The sequence below is a fragment of the Phyllobates terribilis genome, unplaced genomic scaffold (assembly GCF_046119375.1).
Source record: "Phyllobates terribilis strain yellow unplaced genomic scaffold, ASM4611937v1 Scaffold_11__3_contigs__length_659146591, whole genome shotgun sequence".
Lineage (NCBI taxonomy): Eukaryota > Metazoa > Chordata > Amphibia > Anura > Dendrobatidae > Phyllobates > Phyllobates terribilis.
Genome location: NW_027362771.1, coordinates 653,773,137 through 653,795,959, shown reverse-complemented (window position 1 = coordinate 653,795,959; position 22,823 = coordinate 653,773,137). Strand labels below are relative to the sequence as shown.

Here is a 22,823-nt window from a genome sequence, read left to right as displayed (position 1 = left end):
TGTGGGGCTATTATACTGTATGGAGGACTATGTGGGTCTATTATACTGTATGGAGGACTATGTGGGGCCCATTATACTGTATGGAGGACTATGTGGGGCCATTATACTGTATGGAGGGCTATGTGGGGCCCGTTATACTGTATGGAGGACTATGTGGGGCCCATTATACTGTATAGAGGACTATGTGGAGCCCATTATACTGTATAGAGGACTATGTGGAGCCCATTATACTGTATAGAGGACTATGTGGGGCCATTATACTGTATGGAGGACTATGTGGGGCCATTATACTGTATGGAGGACTATGTGGGGCCATTATACTGTATGGAGGACTATGTGGGCCCATTATACTGTATGGAGGACTATGTGAGGCCCATTATACGGTATGGAGGACTATGTGGGGCCATTATACTGTATGGAGGACTATGTGGGGCCCGTTATACTGTATGGAGGACTATTTGAGGCCATTATACTGTATGGAGGACTATTTGAGGCCATTATACTGTATGGAGGACTATGTGGGTCCCATTATACTGTATAGAGGACTATGTGGAGCCCATTATACTGTATAGAGGACTATGTGGGGCCATTATACTGTATGGAGGACTATGTGGGGCTATTATACTGTATGGAGGACTATGTGGGGCCTGTTATACTGTATGGAGGACTATGTGGGGCTATTATACTGTATAGAGGACTATGTGGGGCTATTATACTGTATGGAGGACTATGTGGGGCTATTATACTGTATGGAGGACTATGTGGGGCTATTATACTGTATGGAGGACTATGTGGGGCTATTATACTGTATGGAGGACTATGTGGGTCTATTATACTGTATGGAGGACTATGTGGGGCCCATTATACTGTATGGAGGACTATGTGGGGCCATTATACTGTATGGAGGACTATGTGGGGCCATTATACTGTATGGAGGGCTATGTGGGGCCCGTTATACTGTATGGAGGACTATGTGGGGCCCATTATACTGTATAGAGGACTATGTGGAGCCCATTATACTGTATAGAGGACTATGTGGGGCCCATTATACTGTATGGAGGACTATGTGGGGCCATTATACTGTATGGAGGGCTATGTGGGGCCTGTTATACTGTATGGAGTACTATGTGGGGCCCATTATACTGTATAGAGGACTATGTGGGGCCCATTATACTGTATAGAGGACTATGTGGGGCCATTATACTGTATGGAGGACTATGTGGGGCTATTATACTGTATGGAGGACTATGTGGGGCCCATTATACTGTATGGAGGACTATGTGGGGCCCATTATACTGTATGGAGGACTATGTGGGGCTATTATACTGTATGGAGGACTATGTGGGGCTATTATACTGTATGGAGGACTATGTGGGGCCCATTATACTGTATGGAGGACTATGTGGGGCCATTATACTGTATGGAGGGCTTTTTGGGGCCATTATACTGTATGGAGGACTATGTGGGGCCATTATACTGTATGGAGGACTATATGGGTCACTATACTATATGGCAGGCTGTGTGGGGATTATCGTTGGAGAATCATACTGTGATGGGGTCACCATTCTTTGTCGAGCGGATTGAAGGAGGGGGGTACAGTAGAGTCGTCATACCGTGCGTGAGGAGGGTACTATTCTGACCCCATGGCTGTGCAGTAAGTATAGGGAGCTGTGAGACAGTCTGGAAACAGTCTCTTCACCTTACTTACAATGGCGATGGCACGTTGATGAAGATTTAGAAGAAACGTTATTTTTCTTGCAGGAATCTTGTTATAGAGCAGCAGGTAAAAAGAACTTTTCCTGAGAGACAGGCTGGGAGCACAAGAACTTCTAATGGTGGCAAGATGGAGAATGAGGAGAAGGGAGGAGTTAGTTGCATCACAGCCTCGAGGGGGAGACAGGGAGAGAGAAGGGACAAACTTCAAGCAAAGTGAACCAGCAATGCAATAAACAGTAATACATAGCAACTGCAAGAAGTCCATTATAGTCTATGAAACTCCCTATCATGGTGCAATCTTTAGATTTCACAAGGATTCTTTTGACGTGGTGTCTTCTGGGGATGTCCCAGTAGACCTGAAGACAAAAAGAAATAAAAAAGCATACAACAATAACAGTTGTAGTCCAATTTTCAGTTGGAGGCCTGAAGTCCTCAACAGCCGGATAATCGGAGTCCAAATGGAAACCCATCTTTGGATTGGGAAAGCCGCAACGTGCAAACCCTTCCACCAACCCAACAATTCACTGGAGGAAGTTCCAACGTCCTAACGCAGCTGGAGGCATATGGCGGCAGGCTCCCCGCCTTAAGCTGTGTCCAGTAGCTATGTTCTTCATGTGATACCTTCTTCCATGAAGCACTTGGTGGTATAAGTCTGGTGAATACCAGCCTCCACAACTGGTGACCAGCTCGAGAAGCGTCCTGAGTGATGAGGCCTCAGCTTCAACTTTGGAGTTACAGGTATGCTGCGTGTAGAGATGATGGGTCTGGTCTCTCCATCACCGTCTGGTTCCTCAAGTTCAAATGTGCTGCCAGCATTAACAGAACAAGGGTCATCAGGAGCAAAACTTGGAGATGACAGCCAGGTTTTGTCACAAGGACTAGATGCAGCCATGGGTCCTGTTACAGGATAAGTTGGATGCAAGTCAGTGGAGATGTGGTACCACTGTTTAGGGGCTACTTCTGTAACCTCCACTAGTACAGCAGCACAAAGACCAAGTCTTGGTGCAGTGTGAGCAGGCCTTGAGGCTAGTTTGGCCCTGTCCAGGACAAATCCACAATGTACCTTCTGAGGTCTTTGGGTAGGCTACTGCAGCTATGACCTTTGTAGCTGCGTCAGAGAAAATGTGGACTCTTCTTCTAGTGGCGGCAGAAAGAGACCTTAAGGCAGAACAAGATAGGAACAAGATGGGATGTTCTAAGATCTTCGGCGACGTCTTCTATGTCTCCCACCTTTGTGGTTTCTGGGATGGAAGTGGAGTGTTCCAATCCGTGTTCTCAGCGGTCAACTGTCTCAACAGTATCTTGCCTTGAATGATGATGGACGCTATAAACCCGAGAGGATCGTAGATGCTGTTCACAACAGGTAAGACTCCTCGTTGTGACACCTGGAATGAGAACTTGTCCTGTTTAATGTCCCAGAGCAGACAAAGGCTGCGTTGCATAGAAGGAACGTTGGAACCCAGATCGAGATCCTTTAAGCTCGTTGTACTGTCCTCAGATGTTAATGCCTTTATTACCTCCTGGCTGTTGGAGATGATCTTGTGAGGTTTGAGGTTTGCTGTTAACAACATTAGAGTGGATCAATAGCTTCTTTACTTGTGGGTAGAGATTTAAGCACAACATCTACAAATAAGTTCTTCTCCACGGATAGATGAGCATCAGATCAATACTCTCTCACCTTCCTGGGCTGTCCTTCTCGGTCCATAGATTGCCACAGCAGGTGAGGGGCTGCTCCCGAAGACATGTACCTTCGCCCGGTAGTCTATGACCTCTTTGTGAACGCCATTGTCCTTGTGCCGTAGAAACCTGAGAGAGTCTCCACTGTCTTCTCTTGCAGGTACCAGCCGGTTGTCTTCACTTGTGGATTTGAACAATGTTGACCCGAGGTTGTCATCAAAGGACGGGAACATGTCCATGTTGTCAGGGGTTTCTTGCTGCCACTTATTATCACTCAGCTTCTCTTTCACCCAGTAATTATGTGGGCATGGCTGTAAGATAGTGCTGCAACCATTTGGCAAGACATGATTCTCAAATGAGAAGATCCTTGTAGGTCTCTTTGTCCTTTCCAAGCAGACATCACCTTTGATAACCCAGCCTAGATCAAAGCATTGAGTAAATGGAGCATCATGTGGCCCGTTAATTTGCTGACGTACCTTGTGTAGCTGCAGAATGTCTCTGCTAAGCAGAATCCGGATGTTCGCGCTGTTGTCAAGAGCTGGAATCTTTTTGGCTATAGTCTTTAGATGGGGGTGACGAAGAGCAGCCTCTAGAGTTGGGATCTCCTCTCTGTTGGATGGTATCTGGTTGCACTCGACTAAAGTGGGTAGGGGTATCTTCACATTGTTCTGAAGAGAAGATACTATGAGTCCATTGTCTCTTCTCCCAGAGACCTTTGTAACACCACTACAGGTGCCCAGAGTGTAGGGGTGAGCGTTTTCCTTCAAGTCAAATAGATCAAAGAGTTCTGACCTTGCAAGGGATCTGTTGCACTGATCATCCAGAATGGCGTACATCTTTATGGTTTTCTCTGGATGGCCCTTAGGATGCACATTCACCAGATATATCTTCGCACGGGACTTATCACACAGGTCTTCTGCGCAGACTTCTGTACATGAAGAAGATATTGTGGTAGGACTTGCCGCTTGCTCTGCATTCTCCCCGCCATGTCCTTATGGTGGGGGAAGGCGTAAGCGGTGCAGAGTCAGGTTGGGATGGATGGAGCGCTTGTACGTGGTCCTCACTGTCACACTCAAAACACTTAATAGAGATTTTACAGTCTTTAGCAAAGTGTTCAGTAGACGCACAACATCTGTAACTTACCCCAAAATTCTTTAGGAGCTCCTTACGTTCCTGGAGGGTTTCTTTCTAAAGCCTATGCACTTTATTAGAAGATGTGGCATCTTATGAATGGGACACATACGATTTAGGATTTTAAACCAGGGGAGGAGTCCTGAGGAGATAATTTGCATATTCCCACTGCATTTTGGGGTAAGTGAAGAGTCTCCGCGAGCTCAAAGAACACTGGATTTTGGCTGTTGGAGCTGAAAAGAGGACATCGGTAAACCGCGCATTTTGAAGCTTTTTTTTGAAGCTTTTTTCACTGTTTTCAGAACATTAACAGTAAGAACATGGAAGAGTCCAGGAGCCATTTGGTGAGCTGCATATCCTGCTACATGTTCACAGACTTGCCAGTGGAAAAGCCAAACTTCACATGCCAGAAATGCAGCTTGTGTCCCTGTTGGAGGAAAAGTTGCGAAATCTAGAAGAGAGGTTAACTACCTTGAAAATCATTAAGGAAGGTGAAGAGTTCTTAGACAGAGCAGAATTATCTCTTCATGATTCAGAAAGAGAAGAAATTCTCTCTGCACCTGAGGAAACAGAGGAATGGAAGCCTGTGACCCACAGAAGCAGGAGGATCGAGAGGCAGTCAGCACCCATACTGCTCAGGAACCAGTACCAGGCTCTCACGCAGGAGAACCATGAAGAAATACAGCAAGATAAGACTTTGCCAGCAATGAATAACCTTGTAAGCCCTCAGAATCCTCCTGGATGGAGAAAGAAGAATGTTGTGAAGAAAAAACGGAGAGTGGTGGTCATGGGGAATTCCCTGTTAAGAGGAACAGAGGCCGCTATCTGCAGACCAGACATAACCTCAAGAGAAATGTGCTGTCTTCCAGGAGCAAAAATTACAGATGTGTCTGACAGGATATCAAGACTCTTCAGACCTACAGATCACTACCCATTCCTGCTAATACATGTGGGGACAAATGACACCGCAAGAAAGGACCTGGAAACCATCTGCAGTGACTTTGAAGACTTAGGCAAGAAAGTGAAAGAATTGGGAGCGCAGGTGGTCTTCTCATCCATCCTCCCAGTGGATGGCCATGGAACAATGAGGTGGAATAAGATTCTACAGGTGAACAACTGGCTACGTCGATGGTGCCGTCAACAAGGATTTGGATTTCTGGATCACGGGATGAATTACCTATACGATGGACTACTTGCTAGAGATGGGGTGCACCTTACGAAGACTGGAAAACATGTATTTGGAAGTCGCCTTGCTACACTCATCAGAAGAGCTTTATACTAGAACAATGTGGGAAGGGAAGCAAAAGGCCAGAAAAAGCCATACAGCTGACAAATACTATTGAGATCTCTGCTACTGGAAGTGGAAAGAAAGAACAAAGACAAAACAATCTAAATAATAAAAATATGGGAGGAAGAGAAACCAATCACAAACTAAAATGTTTTTATACAAATGCACAAAGCATGGGCAACAAACAAGGAGAATTGGAACTACTAATGCAGGAAAAGGAATATGATGTCATTGGAATCACTGAAACTTGGTGGGACGATACACATGATTGGAATAAAAGGCTAAAAGGATACAACTTATCTGCAAGAAACAGACTTGATAAACGAGGAGGAGGTGTCGCATTGTATGTTAGAAAAGCGAATATCTGCACAGAGATTGAAGCTTCAGAGACTGGGAGTTCTGTGGAAACTGTTTGGGTAAGAATACAAGGAGAGAACAACGGAAAGGACACCATTGTAGGCATTTACTACAGGCCACCTGGGCAAGCTGAAGATATGGATGAACTCTTTATGTATCAAATGACCAAGTTCTCCAAAAAATATGACGTAGTGGTCATGGGAGATTTCAACTATCCAGACATTTGTTGGGAATCTCTCTCAAGTAAAACTAACAGGTCAAGCAAATTCTTATCCTCTCTTGCTGACAACTTTATCTTCCAAAGGGTAGGGGAGAAAACAAGGGGATCTGCTACGTTGGATCTAATCCTTATAAACAGGGAGGAAATGGTTGAGGAGGTAAAGGTGGCTGGGACGCTAGGAGGCAGCGATCATGCTATTATAGAATTTTGGATAACTAGAGGAGGAAGACATGTGAAGACTCAAACTTCAAGGTTAGATTTTAGAAAGGCAGATTTTAAGAGACTCAGAAAGAGAATAGGAGGGATCCAATGGCTGGATGTCCTTAAGGACAAAAATGTCCAGGAAGGATGGGAAATTTTTAAAAATGAGATTCTCAAAGCACAATCGTTAACAATCCAGAAAAGTAGGAAGAATGGGAAGCATTTAAGGAAACCAGGATGGATGAACACAGAACTTAAACACATGCTAAAAAGAAAGAAAGAAATGTTTATTAAATGGAAAGAGGGAGGCATATCTAAAGAAGATTATAATGCAGTCTGCAGATCCTGCAGGGCACGTATCAGGTTAGCTAAAGCTGACAATGAATTAAGGCTTGCAAGAGATGTCAAAAGCAATAAAAAAGGATTTTGGGGGTATGTCAAAAGTAAAAGAAAAGTCAAAGATGCTATAGGATTTTTACAGGATGAAAATGGAGAAATGGTAAGAGAGGATGTTGAGAAGGCCGAACTTTTTAATTCCTATTTTGCATCTGTTTTCTCACAGAAAGAAAATGTAACATCAACTGATCTTCACTGTCCTTTTAAAGGAATAGAGGAATCCAAGTTATCTGTAAACAGAAAGATTGTGAGGGAATATTTAGCTAACATAAATGAGTTCAAGTCTCCAGGTCCAGATGAATTACACCCCAGAGTACTGAAGGAGATCGTAGAAGAAATTTTAGAACCACTCTCCATAATCTTTGAAAATTCTTGGAGAACAGGAGAAGTCCCAGAAGACTGGAGAAGAGCAAATGTTGTTCCTATCTTCAAAAAGGGGAAGAAGGTGGACCCAGGGAACTATAGGCCGGTGAGTCTGACTTCTATACCAGGAAAGATCTTTGAACAAATTATTAAACAACATGTATGTAAGTACATGGATAAGAATGAAGTGATTAACCAGAGTCAGCATGGGTTTGTAACTAACAAGTCATGTCAGACTAACTTAATTTCCTTCTATGACAGAATCACTGACTGGGTGGATCAGGGAAATGCTGTAGATATAGTATATCTTGACTTCAGCAAAGCATTTGACAAAGTATCTCACACCATCCTTATTGAAAAAATGACCACGTATGCAATGGACCAGGCAACTGTTAGGTGGATTCATAACTGGCTTAGTGATCGGTGGTTGTAAATGGCTTCACATCCAGCTGGAAGAATGTCTCAAGTGGGGTACCACAGGGCTCCGTCCTGGGACCTGTATTGTTCAACATCTTTATCAATGATTTAGATGAAGGAATTGAGGGTAAACTGATTAAATTTGCTGATGACACAAAGCTAGGAGGGATAGCTAATACTAGAGAAGAGAGAGAGAGGATTCAAAAAGACCTAAATAAACTGGAGCAGTGGGCAGCAACTAACAGAATGGTTTAGAACAGGGAAAAATGCAAAGTACTACATCTGGGCAATAAAAATGAAAAAAGCATATACAGAATGGGAGGAATAGAGCTAAGCAACAGTACATGTGAAAAAGACCTAGGTATACTAATAGATCATAGACTGAACATGAGTCAACAGTGTGATGCAGCAGCAAAAAAGGCAAATACAATTCTGGGATGTATTAACAGAAGCATACAGTCTAGATCACGTGAAGTCATTATCGGTCTTTACTCCTCTTTGGTCAGACCTCATCTGGAATACTACGTCCAGTTTTGGGCACCACATTTTAAAAAAGACCGAGACAAACTGGATCAAGTTCAGAGAAGAGCGACCAGAATGGTGACTGGTCTGCAAACCATGTCCTATGAGGAACGGTTACAGGATCTGGGAATGTTTAGCTTGCAAAAAAGAAGACTGAGAGGAGACTTAATAGCTGTCTACAAATATGTCAAGGGCTGTCACATTGTAGAAGGATCATCTTTATTCTCATTTGCACAAGGAAAGACTAGAAGCAATGGGATGAAACTAAATGGGAGGAGACACAGATTAGATATTAGAAAAAACTTTTTGACAGTTAGGGTGATTAATGAGTGGAACAGGCGGCCACGAGAGGTGGTGAGTTCCCCTTCAATGGACGTCTTCAAACAGAGGCTGGACAGACATCTGTCTGAGATGATCTAGTGAATCCTGCTTTGAGCAGGGGGTTGGACCAGATGACCCAGGAGGTCCCTTCCAACTCTACCATTCTATGATTCTATGATCTGTCTGGGATGATTTAGTGAATCCTGCTTTGAGCAGGGGGTTGGACCAGATGACCCAGGAGGTCCCTTCCAACTCTACCATTCTATGACCTTTTCACATACCTCGCTCTTGTCTGGAGCTGGTGAAGGTGTGGGAAGAACGTCAGTCTTCTTCACTGACACTGGACTTCTGCGGTTTCTGTTGCTTTAGCGTGGACTTTCATACTTGGGAGCGAATGAAACAGGGCCGCTCGGTTCTCCATAGAAGAAGCTTGGGTCAGTCTTAAGTAGGAAAATGGAGGAAAGGAGACTTGGTTTTTGCTTTTGTATTTTGATCCAAGCATTGCCCACCTCTCTTGGATAAAGGATGGTAGCTTAGAAGCTATTGGGGTTACCCCAGGAGCAGTGTCCAGGTAGCTGAGGCCAGGCAGGTGCGGGTCTCCTTTGGCCATCCGAAGCTCTAACAGATGGTCACTGAGCTCTTGGAATTTTAGACTGTCCTTACCGGATATTTTTGGAAAATCATCTAGACGCTTGAACAGGCCATTTTCTATGCCCTCAGGACTACCATAGCTTCGTTCTAGTCTCTCCCATGCATCAGTGAGACCAGCCAGTGGATTACTGATGTCTCTTGACCCGTTCTGTGGAGCCACCTGATCCGCAGGTCTAGATCTTCAGCAGCGGTGATGCCGAGGTCACTTTTTGCGGTTCTAAAGGTACATTTCCAACCTCCGTAGTTTTCAGGTTGATCATCAAACTTTGTAAGACCGGTCTTAGTTAGTAAGCGACGAACCATGTACCTTGCAAAGGCCGACATGTCAGCATTCTCTGATTTTGGAAAGACAGTTGCTGGTTGGGTAGCATTGTTCATACAGTCTGTGGTGTTTTGACCTAGGAACACAGGAAAGTATGGTGCAGCATAGGCATTCAGTCCAGTAACTGGCTTAACCTGCATAGTTTCTGCCACACATGGAGCTGGCACTCTGTGGCTGACCGGAATGTGATGGCTTGCCGGCATATTAGCTTGCACGTGTGCCTCTGTGTATAGGGTTTGGTGAGGTGCAGGGGCCTGGTACATTCTGGTGCACGGAGGAGGATCAGGATGAAGGGTTAGCTGCATGTTGTACTGACCTTGAATGCAGGATGCTGATACACGCTCCGTGTCCTGTTGCCTTAGAGGAACGTCTGTGCTGTCAGGGAGGACTGCTGGATCCCGGGGAGCACTACTTTGGCTTTGTACATAGTCTCTCTTACGCTTGAGGGTCTTAAGTATCAAAATCACTTACGGCTGATGCTGTCTCCTTGGCTCCCACTTAACCTTGCCATGGCTGTGGTGTGTTCACATTCCTTCTCTAGGGCCTCTATTTCTGCCTTTTTGCGTGCGGCTTCGGCTGCTGCGCTGGCTTCCATTTCTGCCTTATGGTGTGCTGCGCTGGCCTCAGTTTCTGCCTTTTGGCGTGCTGCGTTGGCTTCCATTTCTGCCTTCTTGCACGCAGCTTCTGCTTCCATCTCCGTTTTCTTTTGTGCAAAAGCGGCTTGTACCTTAGTGGCCTCAGCTTCTGCGCATGCTCTTGTAAGCTGTTTGCTGAGGGTTGAAGATTTTGAAGAGCGTGACTTAGATGATCGCTTTGATTGCCTGGCTGAGCCAGAGGATGCAAGATCACATCTCGGCCATTAGTGCAATTCTTGCCTCTGTCTTGGCTTTAATATCACGCACCATGGCATCTCTCTCAGAGTTAACTTGTTGCAGCTCTTGAGAGGGAACAGATGTATTAAGTTTTTGTAGAATTGTGACATATTCATCTGTTGTTTCTAAATACAGTTGATAATCTGAACACAGTTGTGCCAGGGCTCCCTCTGGTGGTAGTTTGAGAGAAACAGGCTGAGACAGGCTGTCCATGTGACTCAGCAGTTTTGGCCATAAGTCTGCTATAACACTGGAAAGTTCATGTTTACTGGTTTCGAGGTTCTCTCTGACCTTCCATGTAGGTTTTGTGGGACGTTTAGCCTTCTCACTAGATAGTGGGTCAAGTTCTATGCATTCTTCCTCTAACAATGGGTCTGGCAGAGATCGGGTAGTCATTCCCTCAGCCATCTTAATTCACAGGGAGAATGAACACTGGATGATCTCTTATATGCTGAGAGCAGATGCTCTGCTGAATGTTCTGTAGCTTTATAGAAGCTGTGGCTGGCTTTACAGATGAATCTGGGAAGTTTCTTTTTACTATTCTGTCCCCATGGCTGTGCTGTAAATATATGGCTCTGTGAGACGCTGTCTCTCCAACCTGTACTTACAATGGCGATGGTCGCCGATAGCTTTAACTCTGCTGCAGGCACACACGTTGTGAAGAATCCAGAAGAAGGTTTATTTTCCTTGTAGAAATCTTGTAAGAATACGTAAATCAGCCGCAGGTAAAAAGAACTTTTCCTGAGAGACAGGCTGTGAGCACATGAGCTTGTAATGGTGGCAAGATGGAGAATGAGGAGAAGAAGGGAGGGGATAGCTACAACACCGCCAAGAGCGGGAGACGGGGAGAGAGAAGGGACAAACTTCAAGGAAAGTGAACATTACTGCAATGCAATAAGACAGTAATACATAGCAACTGCAAGAAGTCCATTATAGTCTATGAAACTCCCAATCATGGGACGTAACAGGTACTGTGGAGGAATTCACTGTGGGGGTATCATACTGTGTTTGGGGGCACTTTTGTTTGCATCATACTTTATTATCTGTATTATTCAAGGTTTTTTTATCCTTTGTGATTACATATTTATATTAGGCCATTGGGCCAAATGCTTTTTACAACTCTTAAATAACATATTATATTGCAATATTTTATTCTAAGATCTATTAATTAAAATGTACTTTGTTCTTGAGACAATCCCTTTAAGTTTTGTTTCCATATCAAAAGTTTCATTGTTATATTTGATGAGAATGAAAAACTTACTCAATTGTAGACTTTTTTTTTTTTTAATACATATCAAGGTTGACCCCCGACTTTGTTCAAGTTTTTACTTTTGTCCGTCTGTGTATTTGAGTTTGACGTCCATGCTCTAGAAGAATCGTATTGCAGTATGTAGCGTCGGCGTCCCTGCCTCCTGCTAGGCAGGGACGCTGTTCCCCTCACCTCTCTGCCCCGTGCCCGGCGGCTTCCTCCCGCTCTGTTTGCAGCGCCCGCTCTCCCCCGGTCACTGTGCTTAGGGCGCGCGCGCGCTCCCTCTCTCTTAAAGGGGCCGCGCGCGCCGCTCTAAGGAGTCCCCGGCCAATGGCCGGAGGATCCCTCCATATATAAGGCACCTCCTCCAAAATGGAGGTGCCCGAGCAATGTTGTTGCACTGTTCACTACTCTGCTTCAGCCCTCAGGTCCCGCTTCCAGTTACCTGACAGTTTCCTGCCAGTTTGCTGTCTGATTCCTGCCTGTTATCCGCCTACCTGCTTGCTAGCCTGAGGTCCGACGGTCTGCCTTCCAACACCTGTCAGTCTGTCTATGGACCAGCTTGCCCGCTCACCTGGGAGCGCTCATCTGCTACCTGCCTGTTAGCCTACCTGGAGGCTCCGCCGTCACTTGCTGTGACCACCTGCTTATCCAGAGACTCTCGCCTGCTCACCTGGGAGCGCTCATCTGCTACCTGTCTGTTAGCCTACCTGGAGGCTCCACCGTCACTTGCTGTGACCACCTGCTTATCCAGAGACTCTCGCCTGCTCACCTGGGAGCACTCATCTGCCACCTGCCTGCTAGCCTACCTGGAGGCTCAGCCGTCACAGGTCGTACCTACCCTTTACCCAGAGACTGTCCCGGTCACTTGCCGTGACCTCCTGCCCGTTTACCCAGAGACTGTCCCGGTCACTTGCTGTGATCTCCTGCCCGTTTACCCAGAGACTGTCCTGGTCACTTGCCGTGACCTCCTGCCCGTTTACCCAGAGACTGTCCCGGTCACTTGCTGTGATCTCCTGCCCGTTTACCCAGAGACTGTCCCGGTCACTTGCTGTGACCTCCTGCCCGTTTACCTAGAGACTGTCCCGGTCACCTGCTGTGACTATCTGCCTACCTTCCCTGGTCGCCACCCGCTTCCTTACAAGGACCGCCCCCTTGTATAAGTTGCTCAGTGGTTCCGCCTCCCAGACCCGTTAAGTTTGCTTGGGCCATGGAACCCGGTGGCGCCCAAGCTCCATCGCTCTCGGACCTTTGGCATGAACTGTCCCGACAGAGGTCCCAACAGGAGTCCATCCTGGGTCACCTGCGGAATGTCAATTCTCGCCTGGACACTTTAACTGCTCCACCAGCAACCACCGCTAGTGTCATGACTCGCAGCCCGGCTGCTCCGCCGCCCACCAATACCATAGTATCCTGCTCTGGAATCCGGCTATCTGCACCTCCTCGCTTCGGAGGCGACCCCGCTCAGGCTCGGGGCTTCATTATCCAGTGCACCCTGCACTTTGAACACCAGTCTCACCAGTTTAATTCCGACCGGGCCAAAGTAGCCTTCATCATGTCCCATCTCACGGGGGAGGCACTGGCTTGGCTAAATCCTCTATGGGAGAGAGGAGATCCCCTGGTGTCCGACCTGCCAGCCTTTCTCACGACTTTCCGGAAGGTCTTCGACGAACCCGGACGGAAGACCTCATCCGCATCGTCTCTGCTACGCCTCCGTCAGGGTAGTCTCACCGTGGGCCAGTATGCCATACGGTTCCGTACCCTTGCCTCGGAGCTGGCCTGGGATAACGACGCCCTGGTGTCCGTCTTCTGGGAGGGTCTGTCCGGCCGTATTAAAGATGAGCTCGCCGGTCGGGACACTCCTACCACTCTCGACGACTTAATAATACTTGCCACCCGGATTGACATCCGGTTCCAGGAGCTCGCTAGGGAGGTTACCCGTGAGAGGAGGTTTCCACGTCTAGCTCCTACTTTCCAGAGACCCGTCACTCCCTCTGTTACTTCTCAGGCACCTGAGCCTATGCAGGTCGACCAGACCAAGATGGTCAAGACCCGTCAAGACTTACGTCGTGCCGAGGGGAGTTGTTTCTACTGTGGCAGTAAGGAACACCGGATCCGTTCCTGCCCAGAGAGGTCGGGAAACGCCTGTGTCTAGGATCGCTCAGAGAGGTCGCCCTAGACAAAAGTAAACCCTCTCCATCCCTGATGCTGTCTGTCTCTATCTTCTGCGGAGAGAACCGCTATTTTGAACTGGCTCAACTTGACTCAGGAGCTGCTGGAAATCTCATCTCCCAATCCCTGGTAGAGAAATACCGCATTCCCACCAAACCTCTGGCCGTACCTTTGTCTGTCGCCGCCGTGGATGGGGGCCTCTTACCACATCCCATCCAACTCATCACCGAATCTCTGACACTACAGGTGGGAATGCTGCATTCTGAGAACATCTCTTTTCATGTGCTGCCTGGACTCTCTCACGCACTCTTGCTAGGCCTGCCTTGGCTCCAGAAACATGCACCCGTGCTTGACTGGCAGACCGGAGAGGTCCTTCGCTGGGGGCAGGACTGCCACAAGACTTGTCTAGTTCGCGTTCGTCCTGCCCGTCCTTCTCCTACCCCAGCCAATCTGCCCGGTCTTCCGGTTCCCTATTGGTCTTATGCGGATGTCTTCAATAAAAAAGAAGCAGAGACATTACCCCCTCATAGACCATACGATTGCCCAATCGACCTGTTGCCCGGCTCTACTCCTCCTCGTGGACGAATCTACCCTTTGTCCGCTGCAGAGACCCGGTCCATGTCTGAATATATTGAGGAGAACCTGGCCCGGGGATTTATCCGGAAATCTGCCTCCCCGGCGGGAGCAGGCTTCTTCTTTATCAAAAAGAAGGACGGCTCTCTCCGTCCCTGTATAGACTATAGAGGCCTAAACCAGATTACTGTGAAGAATAAATACCCCCTTCCGCTCATTCCTGAATTATTCGACCGTCTGAGGGGGGCTAGAATCTTCACCAAACTGGATCTCCGTGGGGCGTATAACCTGGTCCGTATCCGTCAGGGGGATGAATGGAAGACGGCATTCAACACCCGGGACGGCCACTATGAGTACCTCGTGATGCCCTTCGGTCTCTGTAACGCTCCTGCCGTCTTTCAAGAGTTGGTCAATGACATTTTCCGTGATCTTCTCTACTCCTGCGTGGTGGTGTACCTGGACGACATCTTGGTCTTCTCTCCGGATCTTCCTACTCACCGGAGGGACGTTCGTCAGGTCCTGCTCAGGCTCAGGCAGAACCACCTTTACGCTAAATATGAGAAGTGCATCTTTGAGCAGACCTCGCTTCCATTTCTGGGTTACATAATCTCTCAGACAGGGCTACAAATGGATCCTGAGAAACTGTCTGCCATTCAGAAGTGGCCCCGACCAGAGGGGTTGAAGGATATTCAGCGGTTTCTGGGCTTCGCCAACTATTACCGCCTGTTCATACCGCACTTCTCTTCCCGGACCGCCCCTATCTCTGCGCTCACCCGTAAAGGTACGAACCCCAGAGAATGGCCTGCCCGAAGCAGAGGAGGCCTTTCTTTCCTTAAAACAGGCCTTCTCCGCCCCGGTGCTGCATCGTCCGGACGGCAACAAACATTTCTTCCTTGAAGTTGACGCCTCCTCCTCCGGAGCTGGGGCGGTACTAACCCAAAAGTCATCTTCCGGAAGAAAGGTAACCTGCGGCTTTTTCTCTAAACTTTTCTCCTCTTCTGAGCGCAACTATTCTATAGGAGACCGAGAATTGTTGGCTATTAAGATGGCACTGGAGGAGTGGCGTTACCTGCTCGAGGGGGCTCTCCACCCGGTAATAATTTACACTGACCACAAGAACTTGGCATATCTCCAGAGCGCCCAGAGACTTAACCCGCGCCAAGCCCGGTGGTCTTTGTTTTTTGCCCGCTTTGATTTCATTCTTCATTTTCGCCCGGCTGACAAAAATATCAAAGCTGACGCCCTGTCCCGATCCTTTCTGGTGTCTGATCTTGAGGAGGAGCCTAAACACATCATCGATCCCGCCAGAGTAATGCAGGTGGCTCCCGTGAGTCTAAATCGTCTCCCTCCCGGTAAGACGTTCGTAACGGTGTCCGATCGGGAGAAGATTCTACACTGGGGTCACTCGTCTAAACTAGCTGGCCACGCCGGTCAAAAAAAGACCCTCCAACTTATTTCCCGGCACTACTGGTGGCCTACCCTGCACAAGGACGTTATAGACTTTGTTTCTGCCTGTGTGTCCTGTGCCCGCAACAAAGTTCCGAGACACCTACCTGCCGGCCGCCTTCTCCCTCTGCCAGTACCTGCTGCTCCATGGCAACATATAGCTATGGACTTCATAACAGATCTCCCCGTCTCTGCCGGTTGTACGGTCATTTGGGTGGTCGCTGACCGCTTTTCCAAAATGGCTCATTTCATTCCCCTGCCAGGCCTCCCGTCTGCACCCGAGCTAGCCAAAGACTTTATCCGCCACATCTTCCGTCTCCATGGTCTGCCTCTCCACATCGTGTCGGATCGTGGGGTTCAGTTCACCTCACGCTTCTAGAGAGCCACATGTAAACTGCTCGACGTCACCCTGGACTTCTCCTCCGCTTACCATCCACAGTCCAATGGTCAAGTGGAGCGGATCAATCAGAATCTGACCAGTTACCTCCGGCACTTCGTTAATGCCCACCATTCTGACTGGGTGGATCTCCTACCATGGGCCGAGTTCTCTTACAACAATCATGAGAGCGAATCTTCCTCTAAATCCCCGTTTTTTGTAGTCTTTGGTCAGCATCCTCGGATCCCTTTTCCTGTCTCCATCTCTGTGGACAATCCGGCCGCGGAATCTCTCGTTAGCAAATTTTCCTCCATTTGGGAAAGTACCCGATCCGCACTCCTTCAGTCGTCCGAGCGGATGAAGAGACACGCCGACAAAAAACGCCTGGATTCCCCACAATTTCGTCCCGGAGATAAAGTCTGGCTCTCATCCAAATATGTCCGGCTCAAGATTCCTTCCTATAAGTTAGGGCCTCGGTTCATCGGCCCACTGGAGGTTATCAAACGGATCAACCCGGTGGCCTATAAATTGAAACTCCCGGTCAACTTACGGATCCCTAACTCCTTCCATGTATCTCTTCTCAAACCCGTGGTACTTAACTCCTTTTCCAAGTCTACAGGTACACCCCCTGCTCCGGTTTCTGCTGAAGACGAGTTTGAGGTAGAGAACATTCTGGCCACCAAAAGGGTAAGAGGAAAGACCTTTTTTCTAGTGGATTGGAAGGGGTTTGGTCCTGAGGAGAGAACTTGGGAGCCCCGGGAGAACATCCATGCCCCTCTCATCCTTGCTAAATTTCTGTCTGGCCTAAAAAAGGGGGGGCCTAAAGGGGGGGGGTACTGTAGCGTCGGCGTCCCTGCCTCCTGCTAGGCAGGGACGCTGTTCCCCTCACCTCTCTGCCCCGTGCCCGGCGGCTTCCTCCCGCTCTGTTTGCAGCGCCCGCTCTCCCCTGGTCACTGTGCTTAGGGCGCGCGCGCGCGCTCCCTCTCTCTTAAAGGGGCCGCGCGCGCCGCTCTAAGGAGTCCCCAGCCAATGGCCGGAGGATCCCTCCATATATAAGGCACCTCCTCCAAAATGGAGGTGCCAGAGCAATGTTGTTGCACTGTTCACTACTCTGCTTCAGCCCTCAGGTCCCGCTTCCAGTTACCTGCCAGTTTCCTGCCAGTTTGCTGTCTGATTCCTGCCTGTTATCCGCCTACCTGCTTGCTAGCCTGAGGTCCGACGGTCTGCCTTCCAACACCTGTCAGTCTGTCTATGGACCAGCTTGCCCGCTCACCTGGGAGCGCTCATCTGCTACCTGCCTGTTAGCCTACCTGGAGGCTCCGCCATCACTTGCTGTGACCACCTGCTTATCCAGAGACTCTCGCCTGCTCACCTGGGAGCGCTCATCTGCTACCTGTCTGTTAGCCTACCTGGAGGCTCCACCGTCACTTGCTATGACCACCTGCTTATCCAGAGACTCTCGCCTGCTCACCTGGGAGCGCTCATCTGCTACCTGTCTGTTAGCCTACCTGGAGGCTCCGCCGTCACTTGCTGTGACCACCTGCTTATCCAGAGACTCTCGCCTGCTCACCTGGGAGCACTCATCTGCCACCTGCCTGCTAGCCTACCTGGAGGCTCAGCTGTCACAGGTCGTACCTACCCTTTACCCAGAGACTGTCCCGGTCACTTGCCGTGACCTCCTGCCCGTTTACCCAGAGACTGTCCCAGTCACTTGCCGTGACCTCCTGCCCGTTTACCCAGAGACTGTCCCGGTCACTTGCTGTGACCTCCTGCCCGTTTACCCAGAGACTGTCCCGGTCACTTGCTGTGACCTCCTGCCCGTTTACCCAGAGACTGTCCCGGTCACTTGCTGTGATCTCCTGCCCGTTTACCCAGAGACTGTCCTGGTCACCTGCTGTGACTATCTGCCTACCTTCCCTGGTCGCCACCCGCTTCTTTACAAGGACCGCCCTCTTGTATAAGTTGCTCAGTGGTTCCGCCTCCCAGACCCGTTACACAGTAGAAGTACAAAAGTTTAAGGACAAACCTTGTGTTGTCATAGTAATGAATGCAACTATTGTCCTTCAACAAAGACTTTACATAAATCCGGGGACATCGCAAAACCAGGAGAGGGACCATCTCTCGCTGCTCCTAGATTTACGGGTAACCGGTGAATGTCCGCGTCTGACTCTGTACCAGGAGAGAATCCAGTTTGGTCAGGTGTAGTAACGATGACCGGACCCAACTCAATGTAAGAGCAAGAACTTTAACCAGAAGTTTAATAGGGCGATAAGAATCTGGGGATATGACATCCTTCGCTAAGACCACTGCTAGCACCTCCCGCTGAATCGGGGACCTCCCCTTGCTTAAAATGAGCTCAAACCAGCGTTTAACCAAATCACAATTAGTCTTGTCCCAGCCCCGTCCAACCATCGGCACAAGGAGTTTTCCCTGAAGGTCGTGCTGTAACAGATCATCTAATTGGGGCATCTGGGACCTCTCTTTGCTCATGGGACAAGCACCACAGGGGAGACCGGATAGGAAGTCTACCACCTGGGAGACATGGTCACATTTAGAAGTGTACAAGTCTTGATAGAAATCCCATTAATCACATGAAAATTGGTCTCCGATTTCCCAACTGGATTCCTGATTCATGGAATGGATACAGGAGGCTGTACCGCATGAGACGAGTAAGCCACCAACTTCCCCGGGCCTAAAATTGATGGGTGGACGCATCGGCCAGATCCAGCCAGGAAAGCGCTTCCGGTATGGTTCAGTAACAAGAAAACCTGTTCCGCAAACTTCCATCGCCATGTTTCTGGTAATTGACCAACACCAGGCATTTAATTGTATATAAGCCGCATCTGGACCACCTGCACGGAGATCTCTAATGGCATCAGGGCCTGCATTAAAGTCTCCCTAGCATAATATAGGGCTAACTGGAAATCCTGCAATCTTTGGGAAAGCAATTCCAAAAAAGGCCGAGTCAAAAGGTATCAGCAAATAAATGTTAACCAATAAAAGTATTGGTAAACCTTCCAAAATGGTCTCAAGTGACTTGCGTAACTTCAAGTGGGAGCAATTTAGCCCCCAGAACAGAGACCCTCACGAACAGTTAGCATGATGGCAATCCCTGCTCTTCCTCGGATCTTCTGTGAGATTCCTCTCCTCTATGCAGGTGATATATGGTCCTTGTACGATTAATCCTTCTCCCATCCAGAAAACTAACATCCCCCAACAAGTAACAAGGAAGAGCATGTTATTCCTGTTGGGCCCTATCCATAGACCTCCAACAGTAGTGCTGACTGAAGAACTACCGTCTATCAGCAAAAGCTGGAGAACAACTATGTACTGAGAGTCTCAAACACAAGACCATAGAAAAAAAGGTCAATAAGGATTAATGCAAATAGGATTTGGTCATTACCACCGTTGGAGCTTCATATAACAGCTACGAGGCCACAAAGCCATAGGTATAGAGGCCGGAATGGTGGGAATCCTTCCCCTCAGTCATTCTCACGGTGAGAACGAGGAGCAGCTTCATCCCACTCCACTGGATGGCAGGAGATAGGAAGAAATTAGTATATTTCCCATCCACCGCTCTTGGTAATATCATGGAGTATTTCTACCCCTACTTCCCCAGCTCGGCATAGACTTGAGCAAATTGTGAATGTTGTTTTCTGACAGCAACTGTTGTCCAGGTTTGTGTCCTCGCTGTCCAGGTTTGTGTCCTCGTTGTCCAGGTTTGTGTCCTCGTTGTCTATTTCAGTCCTCACATTCCAGGTTTGTGTCCTCTTTGTCCAGGTTTGTGTCCTCGTTGTCTAGGTTTGTGTCCTCACTGTCTAGGTTTGTGTCCTCGCTGTCTATGTTTCAGTCCTCACTGTCCAGGTTTGTGTCCTCACTGTCCAGGTTTGTGTCCTCGTTGTCCAGGTTTGTGTCCTCGTTGTCCAGGTTTGTGTCCTCGTTGTCTAGGTTTGTGTCCTCGCTGTCTATATTTCAGTCCTCACTGTCCAGATTTGTGTCCTCGTTGTCCAGGTTTGTGTCCTCGTTGTCCAGGTTTGTGTCCTCGCTGTCTAGGTTTGTGTCCTCGCTGTCTATATTTCAGTCCTCACTGTCCAGGTTTGTGTCCTCGTTGTCCAGGTTTGTGTCCTCGTTGTCCAGGTTTGTGTCCTCGCTGTCTAGGTTTGTGTCCTCGCTGTCTATATTTCAGTCCTCACTGTTCAGGTTTGTGTCCTCACTGTTCAGGTTTGTGTCTTCGCTGTCTATATTTCAGTCCTCACTGTTCAGGTTTGTGTCCTCACTGTCTATATTTCAGTCCTCACTGTTCAGGTTTGTATCATCGCTGTTCAGGTTTGTGTCCTCGCTGTCTATATTTCAGTCTTCACTGTTCAGGTTTGTGTCATCGCTGTCTATATTTCAGTCCTCACTGTTCAGGTTTCTGTCCTCACTGCTCATTTTTCTATCCTCGCTGTTCAGTTGAAGTTATGTCTTGGGTTTGCCACCTTTCTCTTCTAAAACACTTTTCTCTTTTTATCCAGGGTAACTCAGGGTTGGGGTTCAGTATCGCAGGAGGAACCGATAACCCCCATGTAGGAGATGACCCCAGCATTTTTATCACAAAGATCATTCCAGGTGGAGCAGCTGCTCAGGATGGACGGCTCAGGTGGGTGCTGTGCCACGACCCAGGTGTCTCAACATTAGTATTTGGTGGGTGTCTCTGTAGGTAGAGGGGGCTTTCTTAGTTCTCGATCGTCTTCCTTAGAGAGCTGCGGCGTAAGTCAGTAATCTACCAGTGAGTGACATCCATGCTGTCACATGCACTCGATGCTGCATTGGATGATGTTGTCCCCGTAGTAGGCACATGCTACCATCACTCCTTGTAGTTATGTCACTCGAGATACCTCCAGCAGCCTGGCCACATGATCCATCATTTCATCAGGAAAATCTTGGCGTATAGACCTAATGGACATAGACCTTAAACTCTTCTTAGGGAGAGGAAAGAATGAACTAGAAGTTGAAATTTCCTCTGGTTACCTGTCATTTTGACCTTTCTCCTGATCCCTCTCTCTTCCACTGCTTCCTCATTATTTTCTTCCCATCCTTTGCTGCCCTCCCTGACCTCCACCACCACGCCCGACCCACAGGGTGAATGACAGTATCCTATTTGTGAATGAGGTGGATGTACGAGAGGTGACGCACAGCACCGCGGTGGAAGCTCTGAAGGATGCTGGCTCCATCGTCCGTCTGTACGTGATGCGCAGGAAACCTGCATCTGAGAAAATCATCGAGATCAAACTGATTAAAGGTCCAAAAGGTAAAGTCCGAAAATGCAACCACCGATCACCACAAACCACACTTTGACTCCGTTACCTCTCCACTCCTGCCTCTTCTGTCCACACGGTAGGATACCATGTTATCTGCACTCCTGTCTCCTCTTTCCAAGTACCCATGTCCTCCTTGAAGGACACTTCCTTGTTAATTACACTCCTGTCTCCTCTTCTCTCTCTTGTCCTCCTCCTTCCTTTCTCTCTTGTCATCGTCTTCTATCTCTCACAGGTCCTCTTCCTCCTTTTCTATCCGATCCTCCTCCTTTTTCTCTCACCACTCCTCTTCCTTCTATCTCCGGTCCTTCTTCTCTCTCGTTCACCTCGTTACTTTCTCTTGTCCTCCTTCTCTCTTCGGTCCTCCTTTTCCTACTCAGTTTGGTCCTTCTCTCTCCAATCCTGCTCCTTCTATCTCCATTTCTTATTTGTCGCTCTCAAATCTTCCTCTTTCTTCTGTCTTTGATCCTCCTTCTTCTTTTATCTCCGGTCCTCCTCCTTCCTCTATTCATGATCCTCCTTCTCGCTCTTCAAACCTTCTCCTCCTTCTCTCTCAGGTTCTCCTCCTCCTATCTCTGGTCCTGCTCCTCCTATCTCCTGTCTTTTTTCTTTTTTCTCTCTCCAGTCCTCCTTCCTCTATTTCCTTGCCTTCTCCTTCCCCTCTCTGGTTTTCGTCCTCCGCCTTCCTCTCCCTATGGTCCTCTTCCTTCTCCTTTATCTATCTCTCTCTGGTCCTCGTCCTCCGCCTTCTCTTTCCTCTCTCTCTCTGGTCCTCGTCTTGATCCTCCTCCTTCTATCTCCGGTCCTCCTCCTCTCTCTGGTCCTCCTCCTTCCTCTATTCATGATCCTCCTTCTCACTCTTCAAACCTTCTCCTCCTTCTCTCTCAGGTTCTCCTCCTCCTATCTCTGGTTCTGCTCCTCCTATCTCCTGTCTTTTTTCTTTTTTCTCTCTCCAGTCCTCCTTCCTCTATTTCCTTGCCTTCTCCTTCCTCTGTTTCTGGTCCTCCTCCTCCTTATTTACCGACGAGCAAAAGGGTAACAATGTTTAGACCTTTTGACTTTCCGGCTACGGATCTCGCCATACTGGTCCTCTTCGCTCTGGTATATATACAGCTTTAATTGTTGGATTGGGTTGCTTTTTGGGGACGCCTATCCAGCACCTCTACTTCATTGTCGTTGAACTACTTCTTCGCCAATCTCAACGTATGCTTCGGGTCGTTGTCCTGCAGGAACACTGTCGTCCTTACCCATAGTTT

The 22,823-nt window shown here is 48.2% G+C and overlaps 1 protein-coding gene across 1 annotated transcript in view; it reads left to right on the top strand.

Moving 5' to 3' along the window:
- The window catches only part of LOC141167627 (disks large homolog 4-like), a 223,814-nt gene that overhangs the window by 170,412 nt on the left and 30,579 nt on the right, over positions 1 to 22,823 (top strand). Inside the window, exons 5-6 of the mRNA XM_073655009.1 lie at positions 20,785 to 20,909; positions 21,391 to 21,560. Of these exons, the coding sequence (XP_073511110.1) occupies positions 20,785 to 20,909; positions 21,391 to 21,560 (295 nt within the window). The remainder of the gene's footprint in view (positions 1 to 20,784; positions 20,910 to 21,390; positions 21,561 to 22,823) is intronic.